This window comes from Egretta garzetta, unplaced genomic scaffold, assembly GCF_000687185.1.
Source record: "Egretta garzetta isolate BGI_Z169 unplaced genomic scaffold, ASM68718v1 scaffold766, whole genome shotgun sequence".
Taxonomy (NCBI): Eukaryota; Metazoa; Chordata; class Aves; order Pelecaniformes; family Ardeidae; genus Egretta; species Egretta garzetta.
The window spans coordinates 1-12,688 of record NW_009260030.1 but is presented as its reverse complement, the minus strand read 5'-3'; the positions used below and the strand labels follow the sequence as shown (position 1 = coordinate 12,688).

At 44.5% G+C, this 12,688-nt stretch overlaps 1 protein-coding gene across 1 annotated transcript in view; it reads left to right on the top strand.

The window, feature by feature from the left end:
• The window catches only part of ALDH18A1 (aldehyde dehydrogenase 18 family member A1), a 38,791-nt gene extending 28,736 nt beyond the window's left edge, over positions 1 to 10,055 (top strand). Inside the window, exons 14-20 of the mRNA XM_009641029.2 lie at positions 1,413 to 1,441; positions 3,577 to 3,656; positions 3,766 to 3,961; positions 4,113 to 4,234; positions 6,359 to 6,545; positions 8,059 to 8,154; positions 9,186 to 10,055. Coding sequence (XP_009639324.1) covers positions 1,413 to 1,441; positions 3,577 to 3,656; positions 3,766 to 3,961; positions 4,113 to 4,234; positions 6,359 to 6,545; positions 8,059 to 8,154; positions 9,186 to 9,367 — 892 coding nt within the window. The 3' untranslated portion in view covers positions 9,368 to 10,055. The remainder of the gene's footprint in view (positions 1 to 1,412; positions 1,442 to 3,576; positions 3,657 to 3,765; positions 3,962 to 4,112; positions 4,235 to 6,358; positions 6,546 to 8,058; positions 8,155 to 9,185) is intronic.
• Positions 10,056 to 12,688: the final 2,633 nt, after the last annotated feature.

Genomic DNA, 12,688 nt, shown 5'->3' with positions numbered 1-12,688 from the left:
TGTTGGCATCCTTATTTTTCCTGCAGGGATGTTCTCAGGAGTTGCTTCCTGACACTGGTTCAGAGTTATTGAGGCCTGTTTTGTTTTTTAAACCTGACATATAGAAGGAGTTACCTTACATTCAGATGGTGCAGTTCCTTGCGTGAGTCTTACGAATGTATGTTCTGTGCCAAGTGCAATTTGGGAGGCTCCTTTTCTGCCCATGCTGCATACAGCTGAACCACAGGCTGGGATTAAACAGGAACTATTTAATACAGATGCTAGTAATTAACTGTAACTGTTAGGAATACACGATAAAACCCCCCCAAAATTAAAAAGGCTGAGCACAGAAAGCATGGAATTTCCAGGCTTTGAGTGGTCTGTCCTGTACTGATACTGCTTGTGTGCAGTGAGGCAGAATGATAGCTTTTACTCAGTTGTAGTGAGATGGGTATGACAAATAATGGTGTTCTAAGTTCCTAAGTACTGAAGTTGCTGGAAAGGCTAATGAAAATCTTCAGTAGTGTTCTGTAAGAGAATGTCGTTTATCTTGTGTCAGGCATCTTAAAGGCAAATACTGCAAATCTGCAGCGCTTTGTGGGAATATTGCTGTGAGTAAATGCTGTTACGATGCATGAAAATATGGGGGCTGAGCTAACGTTGCAGAGGCAACCTTGATCTTGTTTTCTAACTGCCGACTACTTCAGTGAGGAATTGTAGTAGATTTTAAAAAAATTTCATTATCAACACTATTTCCCACAATTATCATTAGGTGTCTAGGAGGATTGATTGAAGAGTTCTTTAACATATGAGCAAGTGTTTGAGGAGAAAGTGATGGGTACTGGCACTTTAAAGGGAACTGAGACTCAACCAGTGGACAGCTTGGTACTTCATGCCTGAATTTTGTGAGTGGTCCCCATTCACACTGAAAGGGAGTATGCTCTAGGTAAAGTTCCCATGAAACAAAGAGGCATGAGTCTCCCCTGTCTACCATTATTAGCTCCTTGCTACTAGCTCTGTTCTTCGTCGATAACCAGTATGTTTCCTTGTTGAATTATAGTCTGTCTTCCTGGACTTCAACCTCGGTCTCTTGTCTTGTGTAGCTGATGTCTCCCTCTCTCTCCTCTCCTTTATCTTATCTTAAAACTTACACCAGACTGACTCTTGCTGACTTTCTTCCCAGTTTTGCTCTACAGACTTGGAATAGCTTGTCGTGGTAGTTGCTTTTCTTCTTGCCAGCCTCCTGTCCTCATACACACATCAGGTTTTCTGATGCAACTTCAGAGGATCATCTTTGATACCTCTGTGTTTGAATTGCATGGTTTCTGTCCCATGCTGTAGCTGATAGTAGGATGGTCTCTGAGTGCAGAGGAGCAGTTCCCTCCTCATAGTTTACTACTGCATCTCATGCTTGTTTGGGTAAGCAACTACAGGGGAAATTGGCTTCGCCCTGGAAGAGAGCGTGCTCGATTTGCTCCCTGGAGACACCTTATGCAGATGTAGGTCAGTGCTCAGAGATCAGTCTAGAGTTGCAGTAAAGGTGAAACAATTGCAGATTATCAGTTAAGATTTTATAAGCTTCTAATGAGGATATGCAAATAGCATGTTTGCCTCTAATACCTACAAGGCAAATGTGTCGTTTTCTGAGTTAGAAAGACACACAGTATCTATGTCAGGCAGGCTCCCTAGGCTACTATACTTTAGTGTATTTTCCTGAAGTATTTCTTATTTTTCAATATTCTTTTCAAATTGCTGATATCAGGATGAGGTAGAGTGTCAAAACACTGTCCATTTGATATTAGAAGGAGAAAGGAGATACATCTGATGGGCTTAACGCTTTTCTGTATGAATCAGCGTCTAAAGTGTGCCACTAAGCTAACTGCTTGTTAGGTGTGAGCCTGGCTGATTCTGGCAGCCACATCTCAACATCATACAATTGATAAACTAATGAGTGCAGGTTTGGTGATGATACGCACAGATGATGATAATGATACACATGCGCTTTCTCAGAAGATAATAATACAGTAAAATAACTTCAAATGCTTAATTTGTTTGTTCTGAAAGGTTCTGGAGAGGATGTGATTTTGTTTTCTAAAGGAGTGTATGCTTGGTTGTTTTTCTTTTTAAATGGGTGGGCAAATTGTGAGACCATTGTGAGTGGGATTGGGGTGAGGAAGACAAAGGGATACAAAAGTAAAATAGGTTTGGGAAGAGAGCTTTATCATGTCTGACACACTGCTAGGTAGAACAGAACAAAAAACTGAAACAAACGGTAAAAAAAACTACCACCACCCCTCTGTTAAAGAGGTTTTCAGTTTAGTGGCAAAAGCACCATAAGAACTAGCATCTGGAGATTTAACAAACTGGGTATATGTTTTCAACAGCAGAACTTCCAAAGCGGTGGCTTTTTTGGAGCATTTTATTGAAAGATGGTCTTGTTGTGTTGCTGCTCTCAAATGGATGAAATCTTGCACCTTAAACAGAAAGGCAACAGTATCAGTCAGTTCCTTCTGGTTATAAATATGTGTTGTGGTTTAGCCCCAGTCAGTGACCAAGCACCACACAGCCGCTTGCTCACCCTCCCGTTCCTGCCCCCCAGGGGGTGGGGGAGAGAATTGGAAGAGCAAAAGTAAGAAAACTCATGGGTTGAGATACAAACAGTTTAGTAATTGGGGAAAAAAAAGTGTAATTAAAAGGAAAACTATGAGAGAGAAACAAACCCCTGGAAAAACAAGTGATGCAAACACTCACCGCCCACCAACCAATGCCCAGCCTGTCCCCAGGCAGCGATCGCCGCCCCCCAGCCAAGTCCCCCCAGTTTCTATACTGAGCATGAACTCATATGGTCTGGAACACCCCTTGGGCCAGTTGGGGTCAGCTGTCCTGGCTGTGCCTCCTCCCAGCTTCTTGTGCCCCTGGCAGAGCATGGGAATCTGAAAAGTCCTTGACTGGTGTAAGCACTACTTAACACATGGATGTTTTAGTTGTTGCTATCAACTTTATTCTCATACTAAGTCCAAAACACAGCACTATGCCAGCTACTAGAAAGGAAATTAACTCTATCCCAGCTGAAACCAGGACAACATGAAAGCAAAGTGATACAGGTGATACTGGGCCTATGGTCTAGAAGGTTTTTTTCCCACACTTATGGCAAGTGTCGTCTATTACAACTTCTGTTTCAGAGAGCACAATGAAAATGTTCTTCCTGCTCATAGGAAGAGCTCATTAGCCACTTCCTATCCAGAATGGTTAGGGACAAGAGTTGTTGCACCTAAAATTATTCTCCTTGGGATGATTGCCCACACAGCTACCCAATTCATACCAGAGCCTATGTCCAGGGTTTCCTCTGACTTATCCCCTGCCAACAGTACCCTGAAAACTCAAGTTTGTTCCTGAAACACTAAGACATTTCATTTCTGGAGTTAAATGTGTTGTTAGTTGTAATGATATTTTGGTGCCATAAAGTGAAAACTGTAGATTAACATTGAATAAATCAACAGGATTAAAAATCCTGTTCTTAATCTGTTTTGTGGGTGTTGTTCTGACAGAAGAGACAGACTATATATATTTTTTTTTTAATAAATTCTTTTCTGACAGGTGTCTGTAGCTTTCAAATCCTTCATCATCTGACACAAGAAGCACTCTCCATTCACGGAATCAAAGATGCAGTGCAACTAGTAAGTGCTGAGAATTAAATCAACAATGTCTTTGCTATGGTATGTGTAAAAAGTATGGGCAGAACTTGATTGTTCAAACCATAGACTGCTTGTATTGCAACTACCACAGGTGAACACAAGAGAAGAAGTAGAAGATCTCTGCCGTTTGGATAAGCTGATAGATCTCATCATTCCACGTGGCTCATCACAGCTAGTCAGGAATATCCAGAAAGCTGCTAAGGGAATCCCAGTTATGGGACACAGCGAAGGGATCTGTCATGTGTATGTGGACACGGATGCCAGCGTTGAGAAGGTCACACGAATAAGTAAGCTGGGGGAGGGTGACTTTAATCTAATGGTGTGATCGAACATCGTATTTGGAGTATGCCATATGGTTTTGGTAATTTATAATTCATATGCTGTTCAAAATCTTTGTTGTAAATGTTATGTAACCAATTATCTACTCTTAAACCTCAGTCAGAGACTCAAAGTGTGAATACCCTGCTGCCTGTAATGCTCTGGAAACTCTCTTAATTCATCGAGACTTGCTGAGAACCCCGTTGTTTGATCAGATCATAGACATGTTGAGAGTAGAACAGGTTAGTCACTCATACTTGTGTTTTGTTTTGTGGGTTTTTTTCCTAACACTTTAGAAGCATTTGGTCTGGCTGGTGTAGCCCTGTTTAGTTTTATGATGGCATAACACTTAAGTTATCCATATGTCTCTTTGCACACCTAAGTGAACTTATGGAAAACTTTATCTGCTTCTCCACGCAACCCCAAGTTTTTCCATAGAAATGATCTGAAAGCAGCTTCTTCAGGACAGCTACATGCCATTATTGGGATAAAAATACTTCCTTTTATATAGCAAAAACAATCTCCTGCTTTAGAGGAGCATATACACAACCCTTTCTCTGCCTCTCTTAATTCTGACTTAATTGCTGTTAACCTCCCGGATGCCAAGCCTCTTCTTCTTGAATCTATTTAGCTTCTTACCCAAGTGAATTTCCTTTCTGGTTTTCTCCTTTCTGAATCTGCTTCATTCACATTTTTTAAACGTTTCACCTTGCATTCTCTTTATCCCCACCTATTTTCCCTCCTAGCATGTGAAAGGAACAGCAAAAGGCCAGCATACTAATTAGCTGTCTGGACGTGGGTGATGTTTTGTCAGTAAAGGTAGCAGAGATGCATTGGGAGAGAAATATCTACAAAGTGGTATGAATTTCACATAAATTAAGGATTTTCACACAGCAGTATGTACCTGGCAAATAGAGTGTACAGGCAATGATTAATGCAGGCAAAATAGAGAGGCCGTATGTTTTGATGATGTTGAAAGGGTCACAGTAAAAGGAGCTGATAGGTAGTCAGGAGCAAGTACTCACAAGAAAATGCTGTTTTACAGATACTGTCTTAAGACCATTCAAATTTCAAATTTTGCAGACTTGTGCCTTATTTCCCATTTATGTTTGTCTTACCAAAATTTCCCGTGTTTCATTTGCATGGGTATTTCTTGGCTGTATCAGTTCTAAATTATCTCCCATTGTTTAGGTGTCTTGGCTTAAACCTCAGATTAAACTCAGAGGTTGATAATGTGTTAGATCACAGATCATAGAATGTTTTGGGTTGGAAGGGAGTTTTCTTGGTTTGGACCCAGCAAGTCCTTTGTGTCTGAAACGCACGCTTCAGAGAGGGCTGGTATGAGTTTACAAAATAAAAGGGTAAAAGCTATTCAAGATCTTAAGTCTTTTGTAGGTGCAAACTTGGAAGCATTCCTGTAGTTACTCTGCACTGCAGTTGCTTTCTTAAAACCAGGGCTGGCTGCAATATGTTAGCTATCTTCCCAGTACTAGTGTTGTACTGTCCTGCCTGATGACTTTCTGTCTTAAGTAATGCGATTGCTTTAAAAATTTTAAATGAGTGCTGAACTAGGAGCATGTCATGGTAGGTAGCACATCAGCTATTGTACCTTGTTGCTAGTTCACCAGTCTGCTGTCTCCCAAAGCGTAGGTGTATTTTTCTTACACTGCATGCAGTAAACACTTGATTCACAAATGTTTTGGGTTAACCACAGTCAGTAGCTAAGAGCCATCCAGCTGCTTGCTCACTCTACCCCACCCCAAGTGGGATGGGGGGAGAGACTAGCAAGAGCAAAAGCAAGGAACCGTGTGAGTTGAAAGAAAGATAGTTTGGTAAGCAAAGGGAAGAGGAATAAGAAAGGGGAAAAAGAGGGGGGAAAAAGAAGAAAAACCAAAACAAAACCCAACCCCCAAAAATCCACACAAGTGAGGCATAGCTAATTACCATCTGCCACAAGTAGACCAATGCCCAGCCAGCCTCTGAGCAATGCCTACTTTCTTCAAAACCCCCACTCCTCAGTTTGTATTGCTGTGCATGACATTATATGGCATGGAATTACCCTTTGGTCAGTTTAGGTCAGCTGTCGTGGTTATGTCCCCTCCCAGCTTCCTGCACGCTCCCAGCCTTCTTGCTAGGGGGGTGGGGGGACAGGGAGAAGAGAAAGCCTTGACACTGTGCAAGCTCTGTTCAGCAACGACCAAAACATTGGTGTGTTTTCAACAGTTTTAGTCAAAAGTCCAAAACATAGCACCATAGGGACTGCTATGAAGAAAATTAACTCCATCCCACACAGAGTACAAGAAGCCGCACTGTTACCTGGAAGGCATTGGTATGGCCAGCAGCACAAAATGTTTCTGGTATTGCAGGTGAAGATTCATGCTGGCCCAAAGTTTGCATCTTACTTGACATTCAGCCCTTCAGAAGTGAAATCTCTCCGCACAGAATATGGGGACCTAGAGTGCTGCATTGAGGTGGTGGACAGTGTCCAAGAAGCTGTTGAACATATCCACAAGTACGGAAGTTCTCACACAGATGTTATCATCACAGAGAATGGTTAGTGATCGGTCTGCTACCGTAAGCTACTGTTTTGGTTTGACTGCCGGTTCTTGGTGTTAGTGTACCTACTTACATTGCAGTAGTTGTTCTTCTCTTGGGTCTGTAGTGGGCATCACCAGCTGGAGGCCTGTGAGCTAAATGTGCCTACAATCCTGTTTAGCTCAGAGAAAACATGTTGTTGTGTGGCCCTTATTCCAGGATGTTAAGGAATGTGCTTGAGCAATTGGCCCATGGCAAGTCAGCACATGCTCTTGCCAGGAAAATTGCTTTTGTGTTCCTGTATGGTGCAGACTTACCGCATCATAGAGATTTGCAGGAACACCTCCTGAATCCTGGAGATGGCCTTAGGCCTCTGAAGGCTGATGAGGTGAGCTCCTATGGTATCTCACTGGAGGGAATAGGGATTGTAAGGAAGATCAGACTTTATCCACTTTGTCTGCCCATGTCATTTGTATATCTTGCAAACAAGGACCACAAATGTTTTCCCCCTACCTCTCCCAGTCCTTTACTTCCCACTTCTGCATCCCTGGTATAATAGTTGCATTTATCTCACTTCACAGTTTCTTGCCTCTTTGTTGTGAACTTATGCTCCTTTGTGCAGCTGTGTGCTGCTACGCTCCCTGCATGCAGTTTGAACACTGTGCCAGTTCAAAACCTATCTAGAGCTGCGCCCAGCCAAAGGTTGACTCTCAGACCAAGCCTGGAACTCCTGAGGATCAGCTGCAGTAAGGTCATGTTGGTCTGTGGCTGATCAGTGTTTCTGTACCTCCTGCCCAGCTTTAATGCGTGTCACTAAAAGGCATGCATTTGGTACCGTAACCCGCTGCCATGGGACCTGGTGCACTAGTGATGTGCTAGGCAGTGTACTGGAAATAGAGCTGATCTTCAGTGTTCATCTTGTCACTACGGGTGACTGACCTGCAGCTCACAGCCTTACAGAGAACGGAGTCCTCCAGAGGACTGAGACTTGCCTAACTCTGCTTGAGCTTGTTCAGGTCTTGCATGTTCTGTGTTAAACTGGCTCGGTTAGCTGGTTTCATGTGGTATTTCTGCATTATATTTCCCAAATATTACCTGCAATAGCAATTTAGTTTAGGATTTTTCATTATCTGGAACAATTCCATGTTTGAGATTAATGGAGAGCTGACTCTCTAGTTTAACTGTCTCAGTTTGACTGCAAAATGTTGTTTGGGGCAGCTGACTCCCCAGTCATACAACTATCCCTGTTTGCAGGTTCTAGACTGGATGTATTTAGAATTAGATATCTTTTTGCTTTCTTCTAATCTTCGTAAGCGTCTTGTAACATTTGCAGCTGTGTCTACTTGATAAGCATACTGTGAAGAAGGTACAAATGAACGTGTCTTAGCCCAGGCTGTTTAAATACCGTCTGATAAGGTTGCATGTGAAAGTTGTGTTGTTATACCTGTTCACTGTATTATGTTGTGTTTACTGGAGTGCGTGATCATTCTGTATGTACTGGATTTTATTTTTCTCTCTGCCTCTTTCCCAGAGAAAACGGCAGAGTTCTTCCTCCAGCATGTGGACAGCGCTTGCGTTTTCTGGAATGCCAGTACTCGATTCTCGGACGGCTATAGATTTGGACTTGGTAAGAGAGAAAATACCGCAGGGATGTCACTGCAGGATTTGCTGTTGTGTGAAAAGTGTGGCAGTCTGAATCCTGGAAGATAGGATTAGTCTCTGATCTTACTGTCTAATAGAAGGTTTTCAGGAAAGGTACCACAGGAAAAGCTGAAGCCTAGACATGTCATCCACGTGGAACAGCAGATAATTTAATCTCTTCCCTGCCAGAACTAGCTAATACTGCTATACAGACTATGTAGATTAATTTAGTAGCAGGGAACCAAGATGTTTTGGATCCTTTGAAGCTCTTTCAGTCAGAATAACGTATGTTGCATGCATGTAATGATAGAACAATGCAACAGAGGATCTGAAACTGATTAAAAGGTTTTCTTTCGTTTACCTTTCTAATGATGCTGTAAAGAACGACGTGCTTTGTTCTTGCTGGGCAGACTGAGCTGCTGCCCAGTGTGCCAGCCCTGCAGTGTTGAGGAATGAAAGGCAGGAACCAAACCGAGTATCGGTGGCTTAAACAAACAGGTGCACCTACTGTGAATTGCAGAAGACAGAGGAAACCTTCTTTCCTGAGGTAGAAACTCGGAAATCTCCATAGCAGGCTATTACTGTGTCACCTGGAACATTCAGTGTTCCATGTGATTAAAAAATTCTAGTTAGGATTTGCAATATTGCCTCAATATGATCAAAGAAAGGACATAAGATCACAATCTTGAGTAATTTGGCTCTTTTTTTTAAGGATTAAACCCTCAGGAAACAAGTCTAAGATCCATGTAAAAGATTCCTATCTCTTGCATCTTTCTCTCTAAAAGTAACTCTGTAGCAGCCAGAAGTATAAACATTACAATTTATAATGTAACGGTTAAGCTCCTCCAAGGTTAAAATCAGAACAGGTAAATACAAGTTCTGGTGTCTGGAGAGGAGCAGAGAAGGGCAGGTCACTGAAAGGCAGGCAGCTGTTCTTAGGTGAAGGTGCAAAACTGTTTAGTATGAAGCGAACATCTTCTGGGGATTAACTACCCGCATCTTGCGTGTTCCCTGCAGGTGCGGAAGTGGGAATTAGTACTTCTCGTATCCATGCACGTGGACCTGTGGGAATTGAAGGACTTTTAACTACGAAGTGGTTGCTGAGGGGAGACAATCACGTTGTTTCTGACTTCTCAGAGCACGGGAGCATGAAGTACCTCCATGAGAGCCTCCCTCTCCCTCAGAGAAATACAAACTAAGAACATCGGGGCGGGGGGGGAAACCCGGGGGCATAAATATTTCCTGAAGATGTTCAGGGTGCTCTCTGGGGAGGGAGTTTGGTTTTCATCTTCAGGAACATGTTTCTCTGTCACCGTGCAGTATAATGAATATAAAATGATCCCACCGGTGAGATTTTTCTGTTTCCTTAGATAGTATCTGCAAACTGACCTCACTTTTCTGAGCCAGACTTCTTCAAAACATAAAAGTAGCATAAGGAAACATTCAAATATCTGCTGCATTCTTTTTTTTTATCCCAGTGCTCCCTATAGCAATATGCTTGGTGGTGGAGCATTTTTTTTTTCCCTAAGTCTTGGTTTTATTCAAATGTCTGTTCTGAAGAACAAACTTGATAGTCTTTTTTTTTCTTCATTCTTATGATCATGGCAGCTCTTGAAAGCCAGAAAGCTTTACACTTACTTTCTTTGTACTTGATCATTCTTGTGATAAGGGAATAGATGCCCCAAATGCCTAGTAAGCTTTTGACCAAGAAACCTTTTATATCTAATTTCTTTGTATTGGTGACTATTGTAGATAAAGAACACAACTGTCTACTATGTGAATTTTGTTACTTATTTGTACCAAAGGTTTATCTTTCTTTGGTTTTATATAAAATGTGTAACCTTCCACAACCCTTCCTCCGAAAGCAATGCTACTTCAACATTGGCTTTTCCTGAATAAAGCTCTGAAGAAACTCTTCTCTTTGTGCACTGCAGCGGCTGGGTTCATGCGTGCGCCCTGCGGCGAGGTGCTCAGGGCAGATGTCCCTTGATCGCCGCCAGGCACAGCTGGCAGCCTGGTGCTCCCCACGGCCGCTCGGCACCGCGCTGCGTCACTCGCACCGCCGTACTGCAGGACGCTCTGCCCTCCGGCGCAGCAGCGCGTACAGCTGGCTCCAGCACATGTACGTGCGACTCGGCCGCGCTGCAGGCACCAGGGCGGGACCAGCGTGGTACCGGGCTGTGAGGGTGCCATTTCTTTTCTGCCTGCTGCTCCCTGCCGCTACTTCTGCTGCTTCTCCAGTGCCATTGATGGCTAGCACTTGCGTGCTGCACAGGAGCCTGTTCCAGCAGCCCTCTCTCCTGGTCGGCACACGCATGATGCAGCGGGGCAGCATGGCGGTGCACGGGGCACGTTTTCCCTCCCTGTGGACACTGAGGGCCCACAGACACCAGTGAGGTGAGTCAGACGCTTTGGTAGCCGCGGATGTCTCCTGGTCACTGGTGGCGACGCAGCAGGGGAACTCAGCCTGGCGCTGGGGGGGCCGCGACACAGACCCTGCTGGGAACGCGATGATGGGGGCTTTCCTGCCCCTTGTCCTGCCATGAGGGCCCTGGTGTCATTTCAGCTGCTGGTGCGTGTGCTCAGCGCCGCGGTGTAAGAAGGACATGGGAGTGTTAAGAGTGCGTCCAGAGAAGGGCGACCAAGACGATGAAAGGTCTCAAGGGCAAGACTTGCGAGGAGTGGCTGAGGTCACTTGGTTTGTTCAGCTTGGAGAAGAGAAGGCTGAGAGGTGACCTCATCTCAGTCTACACCTTCCTCAAGAGGGGCAGCAGAGGGGGAGGTGCTGATCTCTCTCTGGTGACCGGCAATGAGGACACAAAGAAATGGAATGAAGCTGCATCAGGGCAAGTTCAGATTGGACATTAGGAAAAGGTTCTTCGCTGAGAGGGTGGTCACAGCACCAAGCCTGTCAGAGTTCAAGGAGTATCTGGATGACTCTGTTAGTCATATGGTTTAGTTTTAGGTAGTCCTGAGAGCAGCGGGGAGTTGGACTTGATCCTTATGGGTCCCTGCCAACTTGAGATATTCTATGATTCTCTGATTCATCTTCTGTCTCACAGTTAGCTCCTTTTGTGCTTTACTCAGCTCTAGGATTGCAGAGTGACAACATTCAGCCAGTTCTTCCCTGATTTTTATAGAGCATTTTAAAAACTGAAACATCCTCACTTTCCTCTTTAGTGACAGACCCTCTCCTAACACGTTCTTCTGTGGCTCTGAAGGGCTGGTTTTGAGTTAAATTTTACAGACATGAATGTTGTTCATTTTAATCTCAGGCAAGGATGAGCTGAACAGATTAAAAAACATCTGAACCCCTTTGAACACTAGAAATTGTCAAATTTAGAATCTTTTCAATCAAATGACCTGAAAGCGAACCATGAAAAATATTGAAGCATCTCTGGCTTTGAACTTTGGCTTCTCAAGTGCAGCCTCTGGGGAAAATGCTCATGAGAGCCTCAGCACAGCACAGCTTGAACTGCCTGATTTTCTTGCTTCTACGTCTCTTCTGTCTATGTGACAAGTCCCTTCACTTGTCAGATATCTACCCCAGACTTTGAGCCTCCCTCTGTTACACTTCTGTTCTCTCATTTGTTTTACCTCACCTCCCTTCTTTTTCTTGTTTGCTTTCTCTGGCATATTTACCTGCCTCCTGACAATAGGCCTTCCCTTAGCAGCTGGCCATGTTCTCAGATACTTCATTGTTTCTCTGATGAGGAGGACAATATAAGGAGTGATCCCTAAAGCATCAGCTGGAGAACCATCCAGATTGTTTTCAACTCAATCATGCACACTGCACACTTTTCTCTTTAATTTTCTGTTAGCTAGAATCACTTTGGTGAAGATAACTGATCTTGCATAACAGGAGCCGCTTCTTGCCTTTCTCTGAGATACTGCTTGTGTTTTCTGGAGTGCCAAGCTTGTGGCTAGTGGTGCGTGCAGTATCCCAGAGAATTAGATCCCTCAGCTGCCAAGTGTATTCCTCATTACCGGTACGCCCATTAGTTCCCAGTCATCACAAACCAAAGGAGTAGGCTCCAACAGCGGCGTCCTGCCTGACGCTATACTTCGACCCTGGGAAAGGTCATAGTGCATACGTGAGCTTGTGAGATACGGCCCCGGGGGGCATGGCCAGAAAGTACAAAGAGAAGATGGAGCCTGAAAATCAGCTGTCTTGCTTTGTGCGCTGTGCTGACAGGACAGCGGCTATTTTGCTCTCCTCAGTTTCAGGCAGCCCAAGTCACACGCCGCCCTTTAAAGCCCGTGACGCGGCTGACCGTGTCACCCTTACCATCGGCCCCGTAGCTTTTCCGATTGCTCGCTGTGCCCGTGCTGCCTCAGGCCGCAGCGCGCAGCTTGTGCGCCTAACTCGGACACAGCCCCCGTGCGGGGCAGCCTGCAGGGGGGAGCTCTGAAAGGACAGGAGTGAGAACCTGCCCGCCCTTGGCTCGGAAGGGCTTCCCGAACTTTGGAACGCCGACCAGGGGAGCGGGCCGGGGAGGCTGCCCCGGGGCATGCCGGGA